This window comes from Ranitomeya imitator, chromosome 2 (genome assembly GCF_032444005.1).
Source record: "Ranitomeya imitator isolate aRanImi1 chromosome 2, aRanImi1.pri, whole genome shotgun sequence".
Lineage (NCBI taxonomy): Eukaryota > Metazoa > Chordata > Amphibia > Anura > Dendrobatidae > Ranitomeya > Ranitomeya imitator.
In genome coordinates this window covers 634,089,800-634,115,271 of record NC_091283.1, presented here as the reverse complement: position 1 = coordinate 634,115,271, position 25,472 = coordinate 634,089,800, and the positions used below count along the sequence as shown (strand labels likewise).

At 47.1% G+C, this 25,472-nt stretch overlaps 1 protein-coding gene across 7 annotated transcripts in view; it reads right to left on the bottom strand.

Annotated features, from left to right (window-relative positions):
- INPP5F (inositol polyphosphate-5-phosphatase F) overlaps positions 1–25,472 on the bottom strand; it is a 160,351-nt gene that overhangs the window by 122,342 nt on the left and 12,537 nt on the right. For all 7 annotated transcript variants that reach the window (XR_011318442.1, XR_011318443.1, XM_069752654.1 and 4 more), the window contains exon 4: positions 17,204–17,332. Coding sequence is in view for 5 of the 7 variants with exons in the window: in XM_069752654.1 (XP_069608755.1) it covers positions 17,204–17,332 (129 nt within the window). In the remaining 2 variants the exon portion in view is untranslated. The remainder of the gene's footprint in view (positions 1–17,203; positions 17,333–25,472) is intronic.

Here is a 25,472-nt window from a genome sequence, read left to right as displayed (position 1 = left end):
CACAGGTACAACATTTTCACCATCAATCCTAGGGAAAAAATGGTCGTCGTCGTCATCACCACCCTCATTAGTAGATTGGGGAGGGGTGTCAGGAACGTAGTATGCAACCATCCTCCCCAAATCAGTCCCCAACAAAACATCAGTGGGCAAATTATCAGACGGCCCCACTTCCTTCACCCCGCTCCCGGCACCCCAATCAATAGAAACCCGGGCCATTGGCAAGGGACAGCTGATGCCCCCAATCCCAGTGACAGTTAGGGATTCCCCGGAATGATCTCTTCAGGGGCCGCCAGTTCAGGTCGGATAAGGGTCCGTTCAGCCCCGGTGTCGTGCTGTATGTTGTCACACACCCTCCCAGCCACCTCACCCACCAAAAGAACTGCTGCATTAGGCCCTGTGGCCTTGGCTGGGGCGTTCTTCTGCTTGTCTGGACAGAGGGGACTGATATGCCCAGTCCGCTTGCAGAAGAAACACTAGCGAGGGTCGGTGGTAGGTCTGGTGCTGTTGGCCACGGGGAAAGGACGTCTGGTGTGTTGGCTGGCAGGGGTACTGGCGTTGGTTGCAGGCTTACCCCCTCTCCAGCTGGTGGTGACTGGCTTCCGCACTTCCGATCTATGGTTGGCCTCATTGGCAATCTGCGCTGCTTTCGTCACGTCTTTGGGTTCTCTGTCCAACACGAACTGTCGCACCTCAGCTGGGCAAAGATGGAAGAACTGGTCTTTGATCATCAAGTCTCCCAGCTGCTCAAAGGTGGTCACTGACAGTCCTTGGATCCACTGGTTAAAGTGGTGTGAAGGAACAAATTAAAAAAGATTCTCCATTTTGTGCTTTTCGACTCCATTTTGCTGTTTTAAGATAAAATTTTGTTACTTAATTAGGCTATGGTTTATAATTGGTATAAAGACCTTGAGTGTTCTAACTCAAGCCAGATAAGAGACTCGGGGGTGTATCGCTATACAAAACTGAGGCACCTGTTAGTATGCCTTTTTTATGCCAAGATGACACGACCATGTCTGACGTTCCCGGTTTTTCTGTATCCTCATGGGTTAAGTTTTTCCTGCATTCTTATAGGTTAAGAACCGTGAGCGTGTTCTTTTGCTGATTGGTTGAAGTGTAATTTCTATGATTATAGAAGGTGATGCACAATAAACGGGGGCCAGAGATCTGTTCGATCCCCCATACAGAGACATACGTCTCCGTCTGGTCATTTTCAGTTGCCGGCAACGCCCTGTAGATTAATTTGGAAATCACTGAGTCAACCATGAAGGATCAATTTAGATCCTCCCTCAACAGTTGGCGCCTGAAACGTGGAGCCCCAAAAAGGAACGCCTCTGCCCCCGGAGGACAACAAGACAAAGGACCCTCGGACCGGACACAGGCACTGGAAAATTGGGAATGATCATCCCCCACAACAACCACAGTAAGTTGGCAGTTATACTGTCCAGACTGACCGTTTGGTGTGGTTTTCCTGTGTGTGTGCTGCAAAGAGGATCTGAGGTTTGTCCCCGATCGTGGGGTGATTCTTGGGTGGAATCATATAGAGGTGTAGTTCCATTGGGAGCCCAGTGCTCGAACTGTACCTCATAAGGGACGGACACCCCGGATTGACCAGTGATGTAATTCTCTTTATAGTCAAAATATCCTGAATTCCTGATCACTGTTAGAATCAGGCGCGGTGAGGTGATCGAAGATGGGTAGGATGCGTAACTCAGGAATATATAGATATATATGTATATGTCCAGGGATATCCGGAGGGTAAGTCTGAGACGCCCTCCTCCTTTCACTGAGTACCGCGTTTTTGGGTTGTCCCAGCGGGGGACAGAGAGACCCAATGGAACAAACCATATGGCCGCTCGGTATTGTGCACGACTAAAGTAAGGATATTTAGCTCTAAAGGAGAATCAGTTTCCGTGGTAGAAAAAGAAGACTTTGAATTTGTGTGATGAATCTGATATTGTTAGCCCAAAGACGGGGAAAGAAATCTGTCAGGAATGCAGGAAAAATATTCTCAATCATGGGTTTTTCTAAGGTGGTCTGGCACATGAATTGTGTGATGAAGGTTTTGTAGAAATTAATTAAGTCTGAGAACTGCTGTATTGTTTCTGTGTGAAATTTCTAAAATACCTCATGGGAGGGGGGGAAATCAAACCGCTGCGGGATTTGCTGTTCTTATCTCTGTTGAGTCTCTGGTATGGAGGGGGCACGTAGCTGCGTTCTAAGTTTCTCTGTATTTTCTGTCTTTGGTGTAGTATGTGCTGGGAGATCTGTGTTTTGTTTAAAGCAACAATATTGTTTTGCAGTAGAAAGAAATATTGTAAGTTGAAGTTGAAAGTGAAATATGGTGCCTAGTTTTAGAAGGAAAATTGTAAGTGAATGGTTATCAGTGTGATTGAAAGATTGGTAAAAGATTCACCTGGTTCAAGTTGAGTGGTTGATATATAGCAAATTGAGGATCAACAGAGGAAATTAATTCTGTTTTTGTTACATTGAAAAAGTAAAGTTGTCTATTACTATGACAAAAAAAAACTGGATGTTTTGTGGTGCAGGAAGGAACTGAGAAAGTGACTGAGATTAATGTGTTGGGAAAGCAAACAATTAAAAATTTGGGGCAGGGGGTCTCCCTGCTTGATAATATGGTCCATCCCCTGGAAATTAAGCCTCTTCTCCCGACTGTAAGCCCTATGTCCCTTAACCCCAAGGCACCAATATATCCTGGATTGCCGAGAAGTTCTATGGGCATCTGTGACGATATTGTATGAAATATAATATAATTTTGATGCTTTGCCCTTCAGACCCATGCTGCGGGCTAAATACCCCCCTCCTTTGTGTGTTTCTGAATGTATGTGTAGAAGAGGTTTTTATTGCCCTGGCCATAAATTCCAAGCTCTGAGCAACTTACTCGCCCCTCCCATCTGTACTAGCTAGGACTGGTATAGAAGTTCTTTAAAACATGAGGTCCTTTGTCTTAATCTTCTAAGATTCTGGGCCAACGATTTGGGCTAGGAAAATAAAAAGTACATATTGTTAACGTCCATCGGCGGATCCGTCAACCGCTGTAATCATGAGCCTCTAACTCCATCAGGTACAAAGTACAGATTTCTCTGGAACGGAGTGTCCCTACTAGCCCAAATTTAGTATCTATAGAGAGCAAATCTTAATACAAGATGAATGCTGGGTGTGTTATGATTCTGACATGTTCTGTAGCGGAGATACAGGCATTAGACAAACTTGTGTGAAATTTACTAAGACTGAAGAGGTAGGAGGGTCTGAGGAGACCAGCCCTGTTAGTGATGTCACAAGGCTGTGGTTATATAAGTGACTCCACTTTGCCCAGCCTTCAGAGTCTGCAGAGTCTGTCTGAGTCTGACTTGAAGAGCTCGTACTACCAGTCCTGATGCATTGGGACAATTGGGAGCTCCGCCCACTAGCCTGGTTTTGCCTGCCATGATCTGAACACATGTAAGTGGTGTTTTCTTGTTTAATCCCTGTTATTTTTATAATTACCGTGTACATATTTTCAATTGTCTCTTTTGTAACATCTTTACATGCCTTTTTTATAAACACTGCCTTCCTTCGGAGTAAAATATATAAATTACTAGTTTTCGTTCTCCTGTTCTAAAACGTACCCTAAGCCTTCTGAAGGGAATTACGCTACTGTTTTGGGTTAGCTTTGGACCCGTTTAATCAAAGCTGGTGGCAGCGTACCTTTGTGCTGGGCCTTTGGGAGTCGTTGTAGTGACTGCGGCGTTGATAATTATTGTTCCTGCCTGAGTGGGAGTAGTTATATCGCCTCGCTGCAGCGTGCCCAATAGCCAGTACATAGCAGGCAGCCTTTCAGGCAACTAATTAACCTAGGTGCAGTACCTAATCTGACCTGAGGGTAAGTGGGCGCCAGAGAGCTGCAAGTTCAAGCAGAACTGTAAAGCGGGATATACATAAATCCCTGCAGTTCGTGGTATATTGAAGAGCAGTGGGCTAATTAAGATAAGCCCCTGCTCTAAACTAAGAGGTCAATAGCCTTGTGTGTGGTTTTTCATCACATTGTTAGCAGTGGAGGGATAACTAAGATAAGCCCCCTGCACATGTGATAGCCGTCTGTTGGCCTAAAGTCACCCCGATCCGTGACGTGGGGGTGACGGTCACGGTGTGAATCGTGACAGCATCTTATGGTAGTATTTAAAGATCTGGGATTCTCATTGTAAAACATTTTTGTGGCAGCTTTTATGTCCGGCCTTAAATCTGAATTGAAAGAGGCAATAATGTCAGTCAAACCCGATATTGAGACTTCCACTCCGGATGATGCATTAAAAGTAGTAAAAAAGGTTTTCAGAACTTAGCCCATTCTGCATCAGCAGGGAAATCAAAGGTTAAACCAGTAGCCGCAGCGATTCCTGCTCCAAAATCAGCACCCACCAGAGCTACAAGGACACAGCTCCTTCCTTATCAGTGGTCCACGCAACAGACTTCAGCTCCTGCCCTCCCAACCGTACACAAATCCAGTCCCATACTCCAATATCCCTTTTAATCCTATGTCTGGGAACCTCCCTTCCAAGCCCTGCCATGTCAAGATCTTGTTTTAATCAGTGTAGATGGCAGACCCAATAAACATACTCTTTTGTCCCAGATACCTCAGGATGCTGCTTGGTTCAGTCATCGACCTTGCCAATGCCTTCTTCAGCATTCCATTACACCCAGATTGCCAGTTTCTGTTTGCATTCACTTATCAGGGACGACAATTGATGTGGACAGTTATGCTACAAGGGGCCAAAACAGTCCCAATCAGTTTGCATAAAAAAAAAAAAAAAAATATGGGCGAGTGTCTTTTACCCTGGCAGTTAGAACACCCCTATGTCACGCTGCTTCAGTATGTGGATGATCTTTTGTTGTGTGCACGAACAGAGCAGGAAGCCATTGCTGCCACTGTTAGCCTCCTCAAGTATCTGGCAAATCTGAACTGTCGGGTTTTGGCCTCGAATCTTTGGTTCTGTCTTGGTCAAGTGATATTTTTGGGTCACTGTCTCCTTCAGGGAGTCAGACACCTCACAAAAGAAAGAAAAATAGCCGTCAGCTCCCTTCCTTTTTCGAAAGATGAGACTGAACTCTAGCGTTTTCTTGGACTATGTACTTATTGTCGTCAGTGGATACCAGACGCATCCCGCATAATACAACCTCTCTACAATGCCCTGAAAGACGGTTCAAGATATGCTGATGATTTTGGCAGATTCCACACCGGATACGCTGTTACTATGGAAGACACTGTAGTGCACGCAGCTGCACTCCCTCCCTCCCTCACTGTCAGCACAAGAAGTAGAACTTCAGGCTCTGTCTACTGCATGTGTTCTGGCCAAAGATAGGCGGGCTAATATATACACGGACTCACAGTATGCATTTGGTATTGCTCATGATTTCAGAGCCCTATGGGCCAATCGAGGATTTGTTACTACTACCGGGACTCCAGTGGAGAATGCTGAAGCTGTTAAAACCCTCATGGACTCAATCAAATTACCTACCCAGGTGGCCATTGTCAAGGTTAAGGCACACAGTCCTAGGAACAGTCCGCAGACTGTTGGTAACGCCTTTGCGGATATGCAAGCAAAAGCTGCTGCTCTCCTACCCGTTGAACCGACCATACCAGCTATGGTGACCACACGCTCTCAGCATAAACAGTTACAAGAAACACTAACTCTATAGGAACCTGGTGATCCACGACAGACTGAGATCTTCTGCCGGACCCCGCAAGACCGCTTAATGACGATTCAGAGAAAGTCCCCAAAGGAAGAGGTGAAACAGTGGAAGGCTGATGGAGCATGTATGGACAATGGTCTCTGGAAAAAGGACCAACTTGTGTGTCTCCCTAAGTGGATGTACCCTGCTATTGCCACGTGGGCACATGGGCCCACACATCAAGGAAAAAACAGGCCCTAGCCCTGGTACAAAAATTCTACTGGGCTCCAGGTATTTCTACAGTCCTGACAGCACTCAACCATACATGTAATATCTGTCAGACCTGCAATCCCAGTCAACTTCAACGTGTACCCCCAAAGCATCTTGCTAAGCCCGACTATCCTTTACAAAGGCTCCAGGTGGACCATATCACGTTGCCTAAGTTTGGAAGGTATGAATATTGTCTGGTGGTTGTCGACATGTTCTCCAGTTGCCCAGAAGCATTCCCCGTTACCAACATGACTGCAAAGACCACAGCAAAGAAGCTGGTGATGGAAGTCATATGCAGATATAGTACTCCAGAAGTCGTTGAAAGTGACCAAGGCCCGGCCTTTTCTTTCTCATGTGTATCAGGAGGTTCTCACAATGCTTGGATCCACTGAAGCCCTCCACACTCCGTACCATCCACAATCTAGTGGGAAAGTGGAGAGGATGAACGGCACATTGAAGGGACAATAGACCAAAATGATGCAGGAGACTACGGCTCCATGACCAGAGCTCCTACCCATTGTACTGTACCACATCCGTACTACCCCTATTGCAAAACATGGCCTGTCCCTATATGAGATATTGTTTGGTGCTAGTTTCTCAGTTGCAAATTTCCAGTCTTAGTAATTATCAGAAGAAAATGACCGTACTGTTCAATATGTTATTCAGCTTAGTAAAAATTTTGCTAACACCCATGTTTTAGTTTCTTCTTCCCTTCCAGATTCAGCAGAAACCGACACTTGTCACAACTTGAAGTCTGGTGATTTTGTAGTCGTGAAAAGGCATGTCAGAAAACACGGACTAGAACCCTTGTACAACGGTCCCTACCAAGTCCTCATTACTCCTATGTCAGTAAAGCCTGGAAGGAAGGCCGACGTGGATACACGTATCGCACTGCAAGCTGGTCAAACAGACTAGTAGCAAATAAGGGGACATAATGTTTTGGTTTTTCGTATTTCCATATAATAATATTGATAACCGCATGGGACAGTCTAAATTCCTCAATATCCTTGAATAATAAGTTTGTACAATATCATGAAAGATTAGTAGTACAGATGGGTATAGCCAATAAAATAGTCAGTTCTACTTTCATTTACCCTATGATTACACAAATGTGGGATAAATTGTTTAGGGCCACAGACTATCTAGATTATCAAATTTTGGCAGACGCGGTACTGAATAAGGTGCGCGTCTCTGACTGGGGAGCACACAGAGAGAGCTGCACGTAAAGGTTGTCTGTGCCAGTTCCCCCCTAGCATCACTCCCCCCTTAGTGAAGCACTAATTAGAAGACCCCCAGCCGGCCAGTGGACACTAGAGGGGAGGGGTCCTACGGCCACTCCTACAGGGGTTAAATCCAGGTGTCCGGCCGAGAACTTTCTCTTTCACTCTCGGCGGACACCTGGAAGCTTTTGTCCCTGCATCCCTGTAGTAATGTCGGACTCCCTGGTCGAGGCCCTGCGGAAAGGATTGGAACAGAGAGGTGAGCACTGGCTTCAGGCCATCCTTACCGGCGTCAGGGCTCACCTCCCTGGGCCTTCTCCCGACCCTGCTCTGTCTTTCCTCACCCCTTCGTCCCCTGGTCCCATAGGTCCGTCCTTCATTACCCCTTCGTCCCCTGGTCCCGTAGGTCCGTCCTCCATTACCCCGTCGCCCTCTGGTCCCCTAGGTCCGTCCCCCAGTATCCCTTCTCCAGGGCTGTTCTCCCTTACCCCTCCGCCATTGGGCCCCCTCGGGCCTAGCTCACATCCGCTGCCTTCGGGAGCACCAGCACCCTGTGGTCCGTCGTCTGGCCCGGCCCCGATCGTTGGACAGAGGCCCCTCTCTGTGCCGCTGCCGGTATCGGGGCCCTCGGCGGTAGAGGGTCTGGGGGCCTCTCGAAGGCGGCGGGGCAGAGCCGGGCGTCGCACCCGTCGGAGGGTGGCCGGCGTCTCCTCGCCGGCTCTTGTCCGGACTCCGGTGGGGGCGGAAGGCGGCGATGGGCGGACGGCTACATCCGGCGGCGCCCGGCGGCGTACGGTGTCGCCCCCTTCCCCGGCCGCTCCGGAGAGGCCGGTGGTGGCGCCGGGTGGCAGGCGATCCGCCCGCTTACCCCGCGCCCTGGAGCGGCTCCAGGTCGGGGAGGGGAGGGCCTCGCAGCTGCAGGAGTCTTCCGGAGGCCTCGGACACCGCTCGGAGCTCTGGGGAGGCTCCGCCCAGCCACTTCCGGTCCCCGCCCATCCACTTCCGGTCACCGCATATCAGCGCTGAACACAGCGCTGGCCAGTCCTCGGTTGCCTTCCCTGCGGGCACATATACGCCGCCCGCAGGGGGTAACCTGGGGGCTGGTTTTAACCCCTCACGTTCCACAGAGTGCGCTGTTCGGTCGAACTCGTCCGAACAGCGTGCTGATTTATCTCCTGGCGTGACCTCCAGCTTACCCCCGGCAGGCGCAGCACTGATGCCTGTACGGGGGTATCAGGGGTCAGGCCGGAGAGGTCACAGGGCGGCTGAAGAGCGCGTTGTTCAGTCCCATGGGACCGAGCAAGGCTCTCAACAGCCGCACAGCGGGAATCACGGCGACATCTCAGTAAACGCACCAAGCACAGATACATTATCACCTCCCCCCACAGCCCAAAATCTTAATAAAAATTTTCCGTTTACCACCGCCCCGTCAAATCCCAGCAATAGGGAGGAATACGGTTACCTCCTGACACCCCCCCCCCCTTCCGATTAGCGCTACAGGACCATCTACGGCCAATTATCCCCCTCTGTCTACTGATAGAATCCCCCCCATTACACCGCATAACAACGGCGGACGTGCGGCGTAGACGCCGCACGTCCTCCCAATCTTCCTCCGATAACTCCCGTCGCTGTTCCCGCCACTCCTCTAAACGCCCCTCCCGTCACCGTCGCAGACGCTGCTCCCATAGGAGCCGCCGCAGATCCCGGGCCACAGGATGGCTGTCATCAGCAACATCCGAGGGGTCCGAGGTGTCGCTAAGTCCGGATAAGAGTCATCATGCACGTGGTAAATCCTCTAAATCGCAGGCACCCTCTAGGGCTTTCAGCCGGGGAGAACAATCCCCCGCGGCTTCCAGCCACAACAACCACCAGGCAGTCGCTGAAGACGGAGCCATCAATCCGCCACTATGTGGTAGTAGTCGGGCTCCAACGCACGATACTCATGACATCGGCCAGTCCCTCGCTGTAGCGGGAGCCAGAGTTTCCCCGTCCTGCGACATCCCCCCGTCAACATCTGCGGGGGTTCCTCCAGGTGAGTGTACCAAGGATAGCGAGGAAACGTTACGCTACGGGGTTAAAGGAAATGGAGCTAACTTCAGCGTTAAAGGAGATAATCCTACAATTATCTCATGCAAGGGGAAAAGTGGTGAACAACACAACACCACAATCCGCTAATCTACACAAAGACGCCTTCTTCTGCGGGATCAGTCCGCTAGGCGCTCATATAGATCAGGAATCTAGACTGAAGATATGGAGCAACGATTACATAGATATATGGTCGCTGTTATCAGCAGACCAACAAACGGTGGATAAAGCGAACGATAGGGGTTTTGATAGGGGGAGATCGAAAATTGCTCTAACCATGAATAATTGGATCCAGGCCTTCGCAGTATTGGGCTGTATTATGGGCCAGAAACATCCGGAACGCTGCTCCGAATTGTTTATATATCAGGACATGATATATAGTTCGTACAAGTCGCACGGCGGTTCAGCCTGGCGACGGTACGACGAGGAGTTCCGCAGGCGTCTGGCCCTACAGCCCGATCTAGGCTGGGGGGTAAAAGCGACAGACGTGTGGTTGCGTATGATGTTGTCTCAAAAGCAGCCCCCCTTTTCAGCCACGACCACTCATTACTCCGGAGCCGCAGGTCAGAACTCAGTGGTCGTGCGAAAACCCGGGGCCTGCTGGCTATAACACGAGGGAAACTGCCGTTTCCACGCGCTATGCAAATTCAGACACGAATGCTCCGCTTGCGGGGGGGACACCAAGCATCAAGGTGCACTCGTCAGGCATACAAAGGGCCTACAAGGCAGAACCCCAGTGAGCGTAACCGCGATGGCCCCCTGGCTAAAGCTCTACCCCAATAAGAAAGCGGCTCAGCAGCTGCAGGCGGGATTCACCGACGGGTTCTTTATACCCTTTAGGCTAACAAGAACGCCAACCCTATCCGATAACCTTAAATCAGCTCGCGAATTCCCCAAAATTCTTAGGCAAAAAATTGGAAAGGAGGTAGAATTGGGTAGGGTAGCAGGCCCCTTTACGTCGCTCCCCTTCAAAAACATTAAAGTATCACCGTTAGGCATTATACCAAAAAAGGAACCCGGTAAATACCGCCTAATCCATCATTTATCCCACCCAAAGGGCGATTCGGTTAACGACGCAATTACCCCAGAAGAAGCTTCTGTGTCATACGCGTCTTTTGATAAGGCGGTTGAATTAGTGCGGGCAGCCGGGATCGGCGCCCTGCTAGCCAAATCCGACAGTGAATCGGCATTCCGTTTACTACCCGTGCACCCCGAATGTTTCCACCTTCTGGGCTGCAAAGTGGACCAATACTATTACTTCGACATGTGCCTCCCGATGGGATGTTCCATCTCATGTCACTATTTCGAGCTGTTCAGCACCTTCTTAGATTGGGTAGTTCGGTACGAAACGGGCAGTAAATCCCTAATTCCCTACCTCGACGATTTCCTGTTCGTCGGCCCCAGAAATTCTAAACTCTGCTTCGATCTACTAGAAAAATTCAAATCTATCTCACTCAAATTCGGCGTGCCCTTGTCACCGGAGAAAACGGAGGGTCCATGTAATGTATTGCCCTTTCTGGGCATTGAAATAGATACCAACATGATGGTGTTCCGCTTACCAGAGGATAAAATACAAAAAACCCTGCAAATGTTGAAAGGCTTCCGCGAAGTTAAAAAGGTAACCCTACAGCAAATGCAGGCGTTATTGGGTCTACTGACTTTCGCTTGCCGTGTAATGCCGGTCGGCAGAGCATTCTCGCGCAGACTATCTCTGGCAACAAAAGGCGCTTCTCAGCCCGGCCATAGAATTAGGCTCACTCGTTCGCTAAAAGCTGATCTGCTGGTATGGCAGACGTTCCTACAATCGTACAACGGTCACAGGTGCGTCATGGCTAGAGAGACCACAAGCAAGGAATTAGGGCTGACATTAGGGTGGAACAAAAAAGAGGGTTTTGCAGCAATCTATAAAAACCAATGGTGCAAATCTGGTTGGCCAGAGAAATGGACGTCAACAAAGTGGGGGCAAGACCCGGCCCTATGGGAATTGTTTGCGGTAGTAGCAGCGTTGGAGATATGGGCCGATCAGTTGAGGAACATGAACATTCGTTTCCAAACTAAAAATACGAAAACAGCGAAAAGTTTAAATCACGTCTTCTTCATCCTTGCCCATACTTGCTCTTTTGCGACGGCTTGCGCTGTTATGCCTAGAAAACAATATTTGGTGTAGAGCCACCGTGGTGGCGGAGGTTGACGAGAATATCATTAACCCATTGTTATTTTCCAATTGGCAGGCTTTCAGAATCCAGCAGCCCAACGCGCAACCCCTGGGTATCCTGTGTCCACTGTCCCTGTGGGATACAGTGGCCAAGCATTGATGCCCTTAATCCGGGCCTCTGTTTCGCCAGCTACCTGGCAGGTGTATGGTAAGGCTTGGGAGGAGTGGTGCTCACTAATTCGGGGTAGGCCAGTCGATAAATGCGATCAAGCACGAAGCGCGGTGACGACTGATTTTCTAGTGCGGATGAGAGAAGATGGGGCGTCGGGCACCTCAGCACAACGGAAATTATCGGGGCTAGCATTTTTCTTTCAATTATTGGGATGGGTAGACGTAACTAAGTCCTTCTGCATAAAACAAGCCATAAAAGGTTGGAAAAGGCTTCAGCCAAGCCAAGAATGTCGCCGCCCCATTTCTATGAGACTATTGCAGGACCTGATTGCGATATCCCCGTCGGTCTGCTCATCGCAATACGAGGCAGCCCTCTTATCGGCAGCTTTTGCGACCGTCTTTTTCGGAGCACTGCGCATCAGTGAATTGCTACCGCGGTCAAAAAACGCGTCGGAAGGAGGCCTAATTAATGAGGACATGGTAATATGCAGCGACGCCCTGCGCATCAGGGTTAGAAAATCCAAATGCGATCCCACCGGTAGGGGTACATGGGTCCTGGTTAACTCCACAGAGGGCCCAGCTTGCCCGCTAAAAATGGTTAGAAGATACGCCGTGATAAGACACGCTGGTAGATTTTTCTTCACTCATACAGACGGGTCCCCTCTGACCAAGTACCAATTCCAGGCGATGTTCAAGCTATGCTTGGAAAAAAACGGCGCTAATCCAAAGGAGTACGGAACACATTCGTTCCGCATAGGGGCAGCCACAGAAGCAGCTAGGGCAGGAGTGTCAGAGGCCGAGGTGCAGAGAATGGGTCGTTGGAAGTCCGCATGTTTCGCCAGATACATAAGACCTGACTTGCTTAATTGACATGAGTTGTCTCTTACAGGGGTTGAAGTTTGGGTGGTAGGAGATTCCTACGTTTACTGGGCTGAAAAGAGGGCCAAACTGCGGCCAGGAGGAACAAATCTTTACCTCCCGGGCATAAAAGTGAACTGGAGGGGTATCAGAGGCCTCCAGTGGAAAACAGGTGTTCAAAGAGATGGTTGGCATTGCAAAGATAGCGGAACACCCGGTAATAATGGTGGTACACGCGGGTGGCAATGACCTGGGCAAACAAAAGGTGGCCGAATTGTACAAATGGGTGACAACTGATATGGAAAGGTTCAGCTGTCTATTCAGGAACATGATCCTGGTGTGGTCGGATATAACACCACGGGCCGTTTGGCGAGGAGCAAGAGATAAAAAAGCCATAGAGCGGACAAGGGGTAAATTCAACGCGCGGATTGGAAAATATGTGAGAGGAAGAGGAGGTATCGTGATTCGTCATCGCCAGCTACAAGGGGATAACACGCCACAACTAAGACCGGACGGAGTTCACCTAACGGACATTGGCCTCGATATTTTTCTGTCTGGTTTACAGGACGGGGTTGAACAGGCCCCAACATCGAGGGGTGGGGTCGGAGTCCCGCGTAGTTAATACACGGGATCCTCCGTGGCGGAAGAAGCGGGGGAGGGCAAAGGTCGTAACCGCTCGTTGGGCCAATTCCCCTGTCGATCACGGACAGGAGCTCGGCGCGAGCCGCTCGTTACGATATGTAATTGCCCTTTCTCTGCTTATTAATTAATAAACTGTGACCGACCTGTTCAACCCACCTAGGACTGAGTGTGTTTCATTACAAGATTGATGGGAGGGGTAAAGGCACTGGTTACGACACCCAGGTCTCCACAGTCTGGCAGACGCGGTACTGATTAAGGTACGCGTCTCTGACTGGGGAGCACATAGAGAGCTGCACGTAAAGGTGGTCTGTGCCAGTTCCCCCCTAGCATCACTCCCCCCTTAGTGATGCACTAATTAGAAGACCCCCAGCCGGCCAGTGGGCACTAGAGGGGAGGGGTCCTACGGCCACTCCTACAGGGGTTAAATCCAGGTGTCCGGCCGAGAACTTTCTCTTTCACTCTCGGCAGACACCTGGAAGCTTTTGTCCCACCCACCCTCCCTTTTAAAGGCTAATTATGATACTAACCCGCAGGAGAATGTAAATGTGTAAATTATGTTGTAATATTTAAAAAAAAAAAAAAAAAAAATGTGTGTTTTTGCATACGTATGTGATATAACTAACCCTGGTAACCTTTATTAAGTCACAGCGGAAGAAGCGGGGGAGGGCAAAGGTCGTAACCGCTCGTTGGGCCAATTCCCCTGTCGATCACGGACAGGAGCTCGGCGCGAGCCGCTCGTTACGATATGTAATTGCCCTTTCTCTGCTTATTAATTAATAAACTGTGACCGACCTGTTCAACCCACCTAGGACGGTGTGTGTTTCATTACGGGATTGATGGGAGGGGAGAAGGCACTGGTTACGACACCCAGGTCTCCACAGTCGGGATATATTGGATATACTTAATACTACTGTTGTTGTCCAAAACTTATCATAGTCACTTATCAATATACTGTAGTACAGCAGCACAGGGTGGTATGTGTCAGGTTATTGGACCCGCATGCTGTTATTATATAGATCCCAATAGCACTATCAATCTTTATTTTTATATAGCGCTAACATATTCCGCAGCGCTTACAGACATTATCATCACTGTCCCCGATGGGGCTCACAATCTAAATTCCCCATCAGTATGTCTTTGGAATGTGGGAGGAAACCGGAGTGCCCGGAGGAAACCCACACAAACACAGAGAGAACATACAAACTCTTGACAGATGTTGTCCTTGGTGGGATTTGAACCCAGGACTCCAGCGCTGCAAGGCTGCAGTGCTAACCACTAAGGCTGCGTTCACATTTGTGTCTTTCGGCGCAGCGTTGTCGACACATACCGACGCATGCATCATGCGTCCCTATCTTTAACATGGGGGCGCATGGACATGCGCCGGTATGCGTTTTGATGCGTTGTACGACGCATGCCTCAATTTGGCGCACCAGACAGGGCGCGTACGACGCTACATGTTGCATTTTTCCTGCGTCACATTTTCGATTATCAACGCATGCAATGCACTTGCGTCGTACATGCGTCTAAAAATCACATTAGTGTCAATGTAGAACGCATAGGGCGCAGGTGCCTGCGTTGACCTGCGTTGGTCGACGCATGCGTTTTTTGAGTTAAATGCAAGTGATATAGTGTCGACACTTTTTTGAATCTTCATTAAATTTAGAGAACGCATGCGTCAAAAAACGCTGCGTTGTGTATGCGTTTGACATGCGTTATGCGTTGCGTCGACGACGCTGCGCCCAAAGACGCAAATGTGAACGTAGCCTAAGCCACCGTGCTGCCCAGACTATGAAGTTAAAGTTAGAGGATATTCAAAGATCAGATCAATATGATAAAAGACAATAAGGGACTTGGGGACTGGATAGCTGGAATCTTGAAAAGTTTGTTACACATCGCTGCCTTTATCCTTGTTATGTATGTAATACTAAAACTTGTTCTATATGTATTAGGAAATTCTGCACTAAGACAACTAATGATAATACCAAAAGCGTTGCCACCCCTGCTCTTCTCTACACCGATTTCACAAAGTTACCTGATGAAGATGTTGAAGCCAAGCGCATGGCTATTTCAAAAGATCCCCACCACTGTTATCAATTATTGTTATTCGTAAATTCTAGTATACAGGTGGGACGGGTACGCCGCAACAGCCATGGCTGGTAACATGGCACCAGTCATGTGAAGACCAGTACCCCTCGAGCTTATAGCTTGGGATAGTACCTCTGATGCTGGACATTAATTAACAAAATTAATCTAGGGGGAAATGTGAAGGAACAAATTAAGAAAGATTCTCGATTTTGTGATTTTCGACTCCATTTTGCTGTTTTAAGATAACATTTTGTTACTTAATTAGGCTATGGTTTATAATTGGTAAAAAGACATTGAGTGTTCTAACTCGAGCCAAATAAGAGACTCAGGGGTGTATCGCTATACAAAACTCTGAGGCACCTGTTAGTATGCTTTTTTATGCCAAGAAGACACAACCATATCTGTAGTTCCTGATTTTTCTGTATCCTCATGGGTTAAGTTTTTCCTGCATTCTTATAGGTTAAGAACCGTGAGCGTGTTCTTATGCTGATTGGTTGAAGTATAATTTCTATGATTATAGAAGGTGATGCACAATAAAAGGGGGCCATAGATCTGCTCGATCCCCCATACAGAGACGTACGTCTCCGTCTGGTCATTTTCAGTTGCCAGCAACACCCTGTAGATTAATTTGGAAATCACTGAGTCAACCATGAAGGATCAATTTAGATCGTCCCACAACAGTGGGTCCGGAGTCCATGCATCACATCGTCGTAGCTGTTGTGTGGGCCACGTTGGAGGTTCCGTAACTTTCTACGGTACACCTCAGGTGTAAGCTGGTACTTGGCTATCAGGGCCTGCTTGATGGCCTCATAGTCACCATCTCGTTATTGAAGGAGGGCAGCAAACGCCTCTAGAGCTTTGCCTCTCAGCCCTGGGGTCAGTTATCATGCCCATTCTTCTGTAGGCAGCGGGTACTGTCAGCAGGCTCTCTCAAAGACCCGCAGAAAAGTGTCCAAGTCCCCGTCCTTTTCCATCACAGGAAAGTGATCGGGCCGGGGTCTTCGGTATCTGAGTGCTGCTGGGCTCATGGCTCCGGGCGGTGGAGGGCATCACCCCCTGCCAGAGCATCTCCAGTTCATATTCTCGCTGGGCTTGGTGCTCTGCTCTCTCAGCCTCCCGCTCGGCTCGCTGGGCCTGGGCCTCTCGCTCGGCTCTTTCCTCCTCTTGGAATTGCAGGACCAGCTGCAGTCGTCTCTCTGTGTCATCTGCAGAGCATTGTTGGAGAGCCAGCTGCAGGCGGAGGTCCGCGCTTCCCTGTTTGTTAGTAGGGCCCGTATTCAGTGGTTGGACCTCTGTGGCAGCACCATGTTCGCTTGTACTGGCTTCTGCGGCCACTGGGCTCTGACAGCGGTCTGCTTCGAATTGCACTAGTTCAGCGACCATTTCAGCCTTGGATTTGCCACGTGAGTTCAGGCCATGGTACGTGCATATCCCAGCAAGAGTGTCCATGTTCTACGGGGTGTACCAGGCTTCTCCTTTCGCAGCCATGGTTGCCAAATAAAACATAGGATAGAAAAACGAAGAGAAAGGGAGGGAATAATTACCAGTACACACAATTGTCTCAGGACTAACACTTGAGTTCGTTCTCCAAACTTATTTGCGCAAAGTCCTCGCAAGAACTTTGCAAGTCTTTAGTGAGAGGAATGACTGCTCAAAACAGATCACTAATGCGCTATGATCCCAACGCTCTGCCACCAATATGTCACGATTCACACCGTGACTGTCACGGATCAGGGTGACTTTAGGCCAACAGACGGCTATCACATGTGCAGGGGGATTATCTTAGTTATCCCTCCACTGCTACACTGTGACGAAAAGAAGAGGAAGGAGGAGGGAGGAGGGAGGAGGGAGGAGGGAGGAGGGAGGAGGGAGGAGGGAGGAGGGAGGAGTCCTGACCACAGGAGCTTACACTCTATATAATTGAGCGATCATATGTGCCGTCATTACACTTGTCTGACATGGTGTGATTGTGCATCGGCTATAGAATACCGCTCGTCACATCCTCCATATATCAGGTGGTGGTGCTTTTCAGGTAGGGAAATCGCCATCTTACCTTCTTTTTATTGGGGACAGACACATTAGATTTGATCTGTGTCAGGGTCTTGAGGAGGAACTTGGAGTCATCTGGTGATTGCGTGATCTTCTCTGGTTTGTTTATGCCAAAATGGTGCTTCTTACACAGCTATAAAAAAGAGGAAATGGTGAGAATGGAGAAAAGGTGAACATACGGCCTTACAGCAGCCTCACACCTGATCTACTGCACTCTGCTCCTACCACAGCCACACATCAATAGAAGGAACAGTAGTGATAATGGCTGCCCATAAAATAAAACAGAAAATAAAAAAAACTTACTATGCTAATCACAGATATGATTCAGCATGGTGAAGGAGAGCACATCGACTGAAAAACGTCCAGCGAACGGGAATCATGCATATATTGATAGAGTTGTGCTCAAAATTTTACCTACCCCTGGCAGAATTTTTGCTTTCTTGGCCTTTTTTCAGAGAGTATGAATGATAACACCAAAACTTTTTCTCCACTCATGGTTAGTGGTTGGGTGAAGCCATTTATTGTCAAACTACTGTGTTTTCTCTTTTTAAATCATAATGACAACCCAAAACATACAAATGACGCTGATCAAAAGTTCACATACCCCATTTCTTAATAGCGTGTATTGCCGCCTCTAACATCAATGACAGCTTGAAGTCTTCTGTGGTAGTTGTGGATGAGGGTCTTTATTTTCTCAAATGATGGAGCTGCCCACTCTTCTTGGCAAAAAGCCAGTTCCTGTAAATTACTGGGCTGTCTAGCATGAACTGCGCTCTTGAGATCTCCCCAGAGTGGCTCAATGATATTGAGGTCAGGAGACTGAGATGGCCACTCCAGAACCTTCACTTTGTTCTGCTGTAGCCAATGACAGATCGACTTGGCCTTGTGCTTTGGATCATTGTCATGTTGGAACGTCCAAGTACATCCGATGCGCAGCTTCCTGGCTGATGATTGCAAATTTGCCTCCAGTATTTGCTGATAACGTGCTGCATTCAACCTTCCTTCAACTTTGACCAAGTTTCCTGTGCTTTTGTTGCTCACACATCTCCAAAATATCAGCGATCCACCTCTATGCTTTACAGTAGGAATGGTGTTCCTTTCATCATAGGCCTTGTCGACCTCTCTCCACATGTAACATTTATGGTTATGGCCAAAAAGTTAAATTTTGGTCTCATCACTCCAAATTACCTTGTTCCAGAAGTTTTCAGCCTTGTCTCTGAGCTTTTTTGCGTATTGTAGGGGAGATACTTTGTGGCATTTGCACAGTAATGGCTTTCTTGTGGAGACTCGACCATGCAGCCCATTTTTCTTCAAGTGCCTCCTTACTGTGCATCTTGAAACAGTCATACCGCTAGTTTTCAGAGAGTCCAGTATTTCAGCTGATGTTATTTGTGGGTTTTTCTTTGCATAACAAACAATTTTCCTGGCAGTTGTGGACAACACTTTTGTTGGTCTACCTCACCGTGGTTTTGTTTTTACAGAGCCCCTGATTTTCCATTTATTAATCACAGTTTGAATGCTGCTGACTGGCATTATCAATTCCTTGGATAGCTTTTTGTATCCCTTTCCAATTTTATACAGTTCAACTACCTTTTCCAGTAGATCTGTTGACAATTCTTTTGCTTTCCCCATGACTCACAATCCAGAAACGTCAGTGGCTGGATGAAAGATGCAAGAGTCTGTCTGGATCCCAGAAACTCACTCAGCTTTTATGCACACACTGATTACAAGCAAACAGGTCACAGGTGAGGATGTTACCTTCGGTAGCCATTCAAACCCATGTGTCAACTTCTGTGCATGTTATCAGGCCAAAATCACCAGGGTATGTGAACTTTAGATCAGGGTCATTTAGATGTTTTGGGTTGGCATTAGGATTTAAAAAGAGAAAACACAGTAGTCTGACAATAAATGGCTTCACCCAACCACTAACCATGAGTGGAGAAAAACGTTTGGCATTATCAATTCTTACAGTGGGTACAGAAAGTATTCAGACTCCTTTAAATTTTTTACTCTTTGTTTCATTGCAGCCATTTGGTAAATTCAAAAAAAGTTCATTTTCTTCACATTAATGTCCACTCAGCACTCCATCTTGACTGATAAAAACAAAAGTAGACATTTTTGCAAATTTAATAAAAAAGAAAAAACATCACATGGTCATAAGTATTAAGACCCTTTGCTCAGACACTCATATTTAGGTCACATGCTGTCCATTTCCTTGTGATCCTCCTTTAGATGGTTCTCCTCCTTCATTGGAGTCCAGCTGTGTTTAAACTGATAGGACTTGATTTGGAGCGGCGCACACCTGTCTATATAAGACCTCACAGCTCACAGTGCATGTCAGACCAAATGAGAATCATGAGGTCAAAGGAACTGGCCAAGGAGCTCAGAGACAGAATTGTGGCAAGGCACAGATCTGGCCAAGGTTACAGCAGAATTTCTGCACTACTCGTGGTCTCCATAATCATTAAATGGAAGAAGTTTGGGACCACCAGAAGACTTCCTAGACCTTCCCGTCCAGCTAAACTGAGCAATCATGGGAGAAGAACCTTGGTGAAAGATATAAAGAAGAACCCAAAGATCACTGTGGCTGAGCTCCAGAGATGCAGTAGGTAGATGGGAGAAAGTTCCACAAAGTCAACTATCACTGCAGCCCTCCACCAGTCAGGCCTTTATGGCAGAGTGGCCCAAAGGAAGCTTCTCCTCAGTGCAAGACCTATGAAAGCCCACATAGAGCTTGCTTAAAAAAAAAAAAAAAAAAAAAAAAAGATATGAAGGACTGTTCTGATGAGATGAAGATAGACCATTTTTGGTGATAATTCCAAGCGGTATGTGTGGAGAAAACCAGGCACTGCTCATCTCCTGCCAAAAACAATCCCAACAGTGAAACATGGTGGTGGCAGCATCATGCTATGGGGGTGTTTTTCAGCTGCAGGGACAGGACGACTGGTTGTCATTGAGGGAAACATGAATGCGGCCAAGTACAGAGAGATCCTGGATGAAAACCTCTTCCAGAGGCTCTGGACCTCAGACTTGGTTCACCTCCCAACAAGACAATGACCCTAAGCACACAGCTAAAATAAAGGAGCGGCTTCAGAACAACTCTGTGACCATTCTTGACTGTCCCAGCCAGAGCCCTGACCTAAACCCAATTGAGCATCTCTGGAGAGACCGGAAAATGGCGTCCACCAACGTTCACCATCCAACCTGACGGAACTGGAGAGGATCTGCAAGGAAGAATGGCCGAGGATCCCCAAATCCAGGGGTGAAAAACTGTTTGCATCATTCCCAAGAAGACTCATGGCTGTACTAGCTTAAAAGGTTTTTCTTTTTTAATAGATTTGCAAAGATGATGGGGTGCAGCGTGTACATTAATGAGAAAAAAAAAGAACTTTTTTGAATTTACCAAATGGCCGCAATGAAACAAAGAGTGAAAAATTAAAAGGGTTCTGAATACTTTCCTTACCCACTGTATTCTCTGAAAAAAGGCCGAGAGCAAAAATTCTGCCTGGGTATGTAAACTTTTGAGCACAAGTATGTATGTATGTATGTATGTATGTATGTATGTATCTCTCTACATGAACACAGGTCACAATTTGTCTTAGTGCTCATGCCCACTTGAAATCAGACGAATTCAATCCAATTAAAAAAAAAAAAAAAAAAAAAAAAAAAAAAAAAAAAAATCGGATTGACTTCGCATCAGTGTTAATCTAGGATTGTGTGCTCATCTGCAGTTTTTTTTTCCAGCTCGGATCGAATCATGATCAGGCTGGAAAAAGGGGGGGAAAAAAGAAAATAAAAAAAAAAATAAAAAAAATGGCACAGCACTCGCACCATATATCTATTTTATGTGTATATAAGTAATCTATCTTATATTATAACCTGTCAGTGTGTTTTTTACATTAGCCGCATATGAAATGCTGGCTTTTCAAAGGACACTGGTGCGTAAAAATCGCACAGCACTCGCACCATGCAAAATAAATAAATTATATATATATATATATATATATATATATATATATATATATATATATATATATATATATATACACACACACATAGATACATACATACACACCTATTCTATGTGTATATCTATTCTATTCTATCCTATTCTATACTGTACGCGGAAGATCATTTGCCGGGTTTTAATCTATTATATATATATTTTTTGAATATTTTGTTTTAAAATGATGTGTAAATGATTTAGAACATTTCTCTATGTAAAATCTCATGCTAAAATCGCATTGCCATCTGATAGCAATCACACTGCATTCGGATGTAAATCGGGTGCTAGGCAGGGTGGATAAAAATCAATGTTTTTTTTTAAAAATCCAGGGTGGATTTGAGTTAAATCGCTAGTCAGTAAGGCTTGATTTAAATCAGTGATTTAACCCCTTAGTGACCGAGCCAAATTTTTGAAATCTGACCAGTGTCACTTTATGTGGTAATAACTCTGCAACGCTTCAACAAATCTCAGTGATTTTGAGATTGTTTTTACGTAACACATTATACTTTATGATAATGGTAAATTTTGTTCAACATTTTTTGTGTTTATTTATAAAAAATATCAAAAATTTTAGAAAAATGTTAAAAAATTAGCAATTTTCTAAATTTGAATGATTATCCCTTTAATCCAGATAGTCCTACAACAGCAAACCATTAATAAATAACATTTCCCACATGTCTGGTTTACATCAGCACCATTTGTAAAATGTTATTTTATTTTGTTAGCATTTTAGGAGGTTTAAAAATGTAGCAACAATTTTTCATTTTTTCAAAGAAATTTACAAAATTTATTTTTTTAGGGACTTATCCATGTTTGAAGTGACTTTAGGGGTCCCATATATTGGGAAACCCACAAACGTGATACCATTTTAAAAACAGCACCCCCTGACATATCGAAAACTGCAGTCAGGTAGTTTATTAACCCTTCAGGTGCTTTACAGGAATTAATGCAAAGTGGTATGACAGAAATGAAAATGTGTATTTTTACCACCTAAATGTTGCTAACTTCTAAACAGATTACTATAGCCGTCAGACTCTAAGGCCGCTATTTGGTCATGAATTGCCATGGCAAACATCAGGACAACAAAATCATGATCTGAGGGCACCAATTGTGACAAAGAAGAAGCCCCCACACACTGTTAACCATTTATAATGATGTAGTCACTATTGACAGCAGCATCTAAGGGGTTAAACAGATTTAGATGGTGCAAATACTGATCGTGGCTGGTACAGCAAGTTGTCAGCTATAGTGTACAACCGACAGATGCTGGATTGTCATCTGTATGGGGAGGCTATTCTCTTATATCTCAGGTCAGTTAAAAGACGTATTGGTGGTCATTAAGGGGTTAAATCAAAGTTTCTACCTAACTGAATTTGACTCCGCAGAGGTCCCAGCCTCTTCTTCACGGCAAAAATGTTACAACATGAACAGAGTTGAGAAAAAGACATTAATCCTATTGTTCTACAAACCTATGAATACAGAATCAACCCCTTCAGTGCCAAGTCCAAGAAGTTAGACAATAGGTTTCTGATTGTTTGGAGTGGAATAGATCTGCACAACACAAGAAGAATGTGAATCTAAGTGTGAGGAAAAAAATCCGATTTTTTTGATTTTTTTTAAAAAAAAAAAAACATTGATTTTTATCCACCCTGAAAAAATTTAAAAAAAAAGGATTTTTTTCAATAAACTGCTTTTTGAGGAAAATATTTTACCATCCAAAGGTTCTTCCATCATGAGATAAAGCTGAGTTGTTTAACTCAGTAGAATAAAGGCTGTATATGTGTAACATTCACAATGCCATGCTCTTCCAGAGGTTTCTGTAGGATTAGTGGGCAGTTTATCTCCTATATTATCACAGACGCTCGCTTTACTTACGCAGTTCTCAAAACTGAATTTGACTCCGCAGAGGTCCCAGCCTCTTCTTCACGGCAAAAATGTTACAACATGAACAGAGTTGAGAAAAAGACCTTAATGAGTCATCTTCATCACCGCACTTCTCATGATGTTGCCTCATTCGCGCCACCAGGCCTTGCATCTCTTTGTTGCATCGTTTGCATTTTGCACGCATGCCTGCCTTACAGATAGGCGAAGGAGCTTCATTAAAATATTCCCAAACTGGGTCTCTTTTACGGCCTGCTGCCATTATAAGGAAAGAATGTAATAAACCTCAGATCGTACACACAAACAGATCCAGACTTGTCTGTCTGTGGCTATGCTGCAGTATTGTGCTCAAAGTTTCACTTTCATTTTCTTGTCTGCTTGCCCTTCCTCCTCCTCACACTTAGATTCACATTCTTCTTGTGTTGTGCATTCCACTCCAAACAATCAGAAACATATTGTCTAACTTCTTGGACTTGGCACTGAAGGGGTTGATTCTGTATTCATAGGTTTGTAGAACAATAGGATTAAGGTCTTTTTCTCAACTCTGTTCATGTTGTAACATTTTTGCCGTGAAGAAGAGGCTGGGACCTCTGCGGAGTCAAATTCAGTTAGGTAGAAACTTTGATTTAAATCACTGATTTAAATCAAGCCTTACTGACTAGTGATTTAAATCGTGATTTAAATCAGTTAGATTTAAATCAAATCCACCCTGATAATAAGTGCAAGTTTCCAAAGGTTTTTTGCATTTGTCATTTACCATATTCACTATATGGTAAAACGTAGCAGCAAATATGATTTCTGGTTTAAGTGGCGAGTAAAAATTTGGAAATTGTAAAAAAGAAAAAAATGTTTTTGGCTTTGAATTAAGAACAAGTAAAAATAAATGTGGATTAATACTTTCAGACATTGTGAAATTCTTGTGCAATCCAGCGCAGGGATCACCCGGCTCCACTAATCCTCAGTGTATTAGCGATGACAGCAGAAGGTGAAACCCAAGGAAAATCCAGCAAAAGATCAGGAGGAAGCAGCTGCAGAGGGTGAAGGGAGGGCACAGCAGAGGGTGAAGGGAGGGCACAGCAGAGGGGGAGCAAAGGGTGAAGGGAGGGCACAGCAGAGGGTGAAAGGAGGGCACAGCAGAGGGTGAAAGGGGCACAGCAGAGGGTGAGCAGAGGGTGAAGGGAGGGCACAGCAGAGGGTGAGCAGAGGGCACAGCAGAGGGTGAGCAGAGGGTGAAGGGAGGGCACAGCAGAGGGTGAAAGGAGGGCACAGCAGAGGGTGAAAGGAGGAGCAGAGGGTGAAAGGAGGGCACAGCAGAGGGGGAGCAGAGGGTGAAGGGAGGGCACAGCAGAGGGTGAAGGGAGGGCACAGCAGAGGGGGAGCAGAGGGTGAAAGGAGGGGGAAGCAAAAGGGTGAAAGGAGGGCACAGCAGAGGGGGAGCAGAGGGTGAAGGGTGGGCACAGCAGAGGGGGAGCAGAGGGTGAAAGGGGGAGCAAAAGGGTGAAAGGAGGGCACAGCAGAGGGTGAAAGGAGGGCACAGCAGAGGGTGAAAGGAGGGCACAGCAGAGGGTGAAAGGAGGGCACAGCAGAGGGTGAAAGGAGGAGCAGAGGGTGAAAGGAGGGCACAGCAGAGGGGGAGCAGAGGGTGAAGGGAGGGCACAGCAGAGGGTGAAGGGAGGGCACAGCAGAGCATGAAGGGAGGGCACAGCAGAGCGTGAAGCGAGGGCACAGCAGAGGGTGAAAGGAGGGCACAGCAGAGGGTGAAAGGAGGAGCAGAGGGTGAAAGGAGGGCACAGCAGAGGGGGAGCAGAGGGTGAAGGGAGGGCACAGCAGAGGGTGAAGGGAGGGCACAGCAGAGCATGAAGGGAGGGCACAGCAGAGCGTGAAGCGAGGGCACAGCAGAGGGTGAAGGGAGGGCACAGCAGAGGGTGAAAGGAGGGTAGCCGCACATATAGCAGACGGGAGAGGAGGGCACAGCAGAGGGGGAACAGAGGGCAGCCGCGCATACAGCAGAGGGGAGAGGAGGGCACAGCAGAGGGGGTGAGGGCTGCCGCGCATACAGCAGAGGGGGAGTGGAGGACACAGTAGAGGGGGAGGGGAAGGAGGCCACACATACAGCAGAGGGGAGAGGAAGGTACAGCAGAAGGGGAGCAGAGGGCAGCCGGACATATGGCAGAGAGGAGAGGAGGGCAGCCGCACATATAGGAGAGGGGAAAGGAGTGCGGCCCAGCACACAGCAGACGGAGGGAGGAGGGCAGCCCCGCACACACAGCAGAGGGAGGGAAGAGGAGGGCGGCCGTACATGCAGCAGACGGAGGGAGGAGGGCAGCCCCGCACACACAGCAGAGGGAGGGTGGAGGGCAGCCCCGCACACACAGCAGAGGGAGGG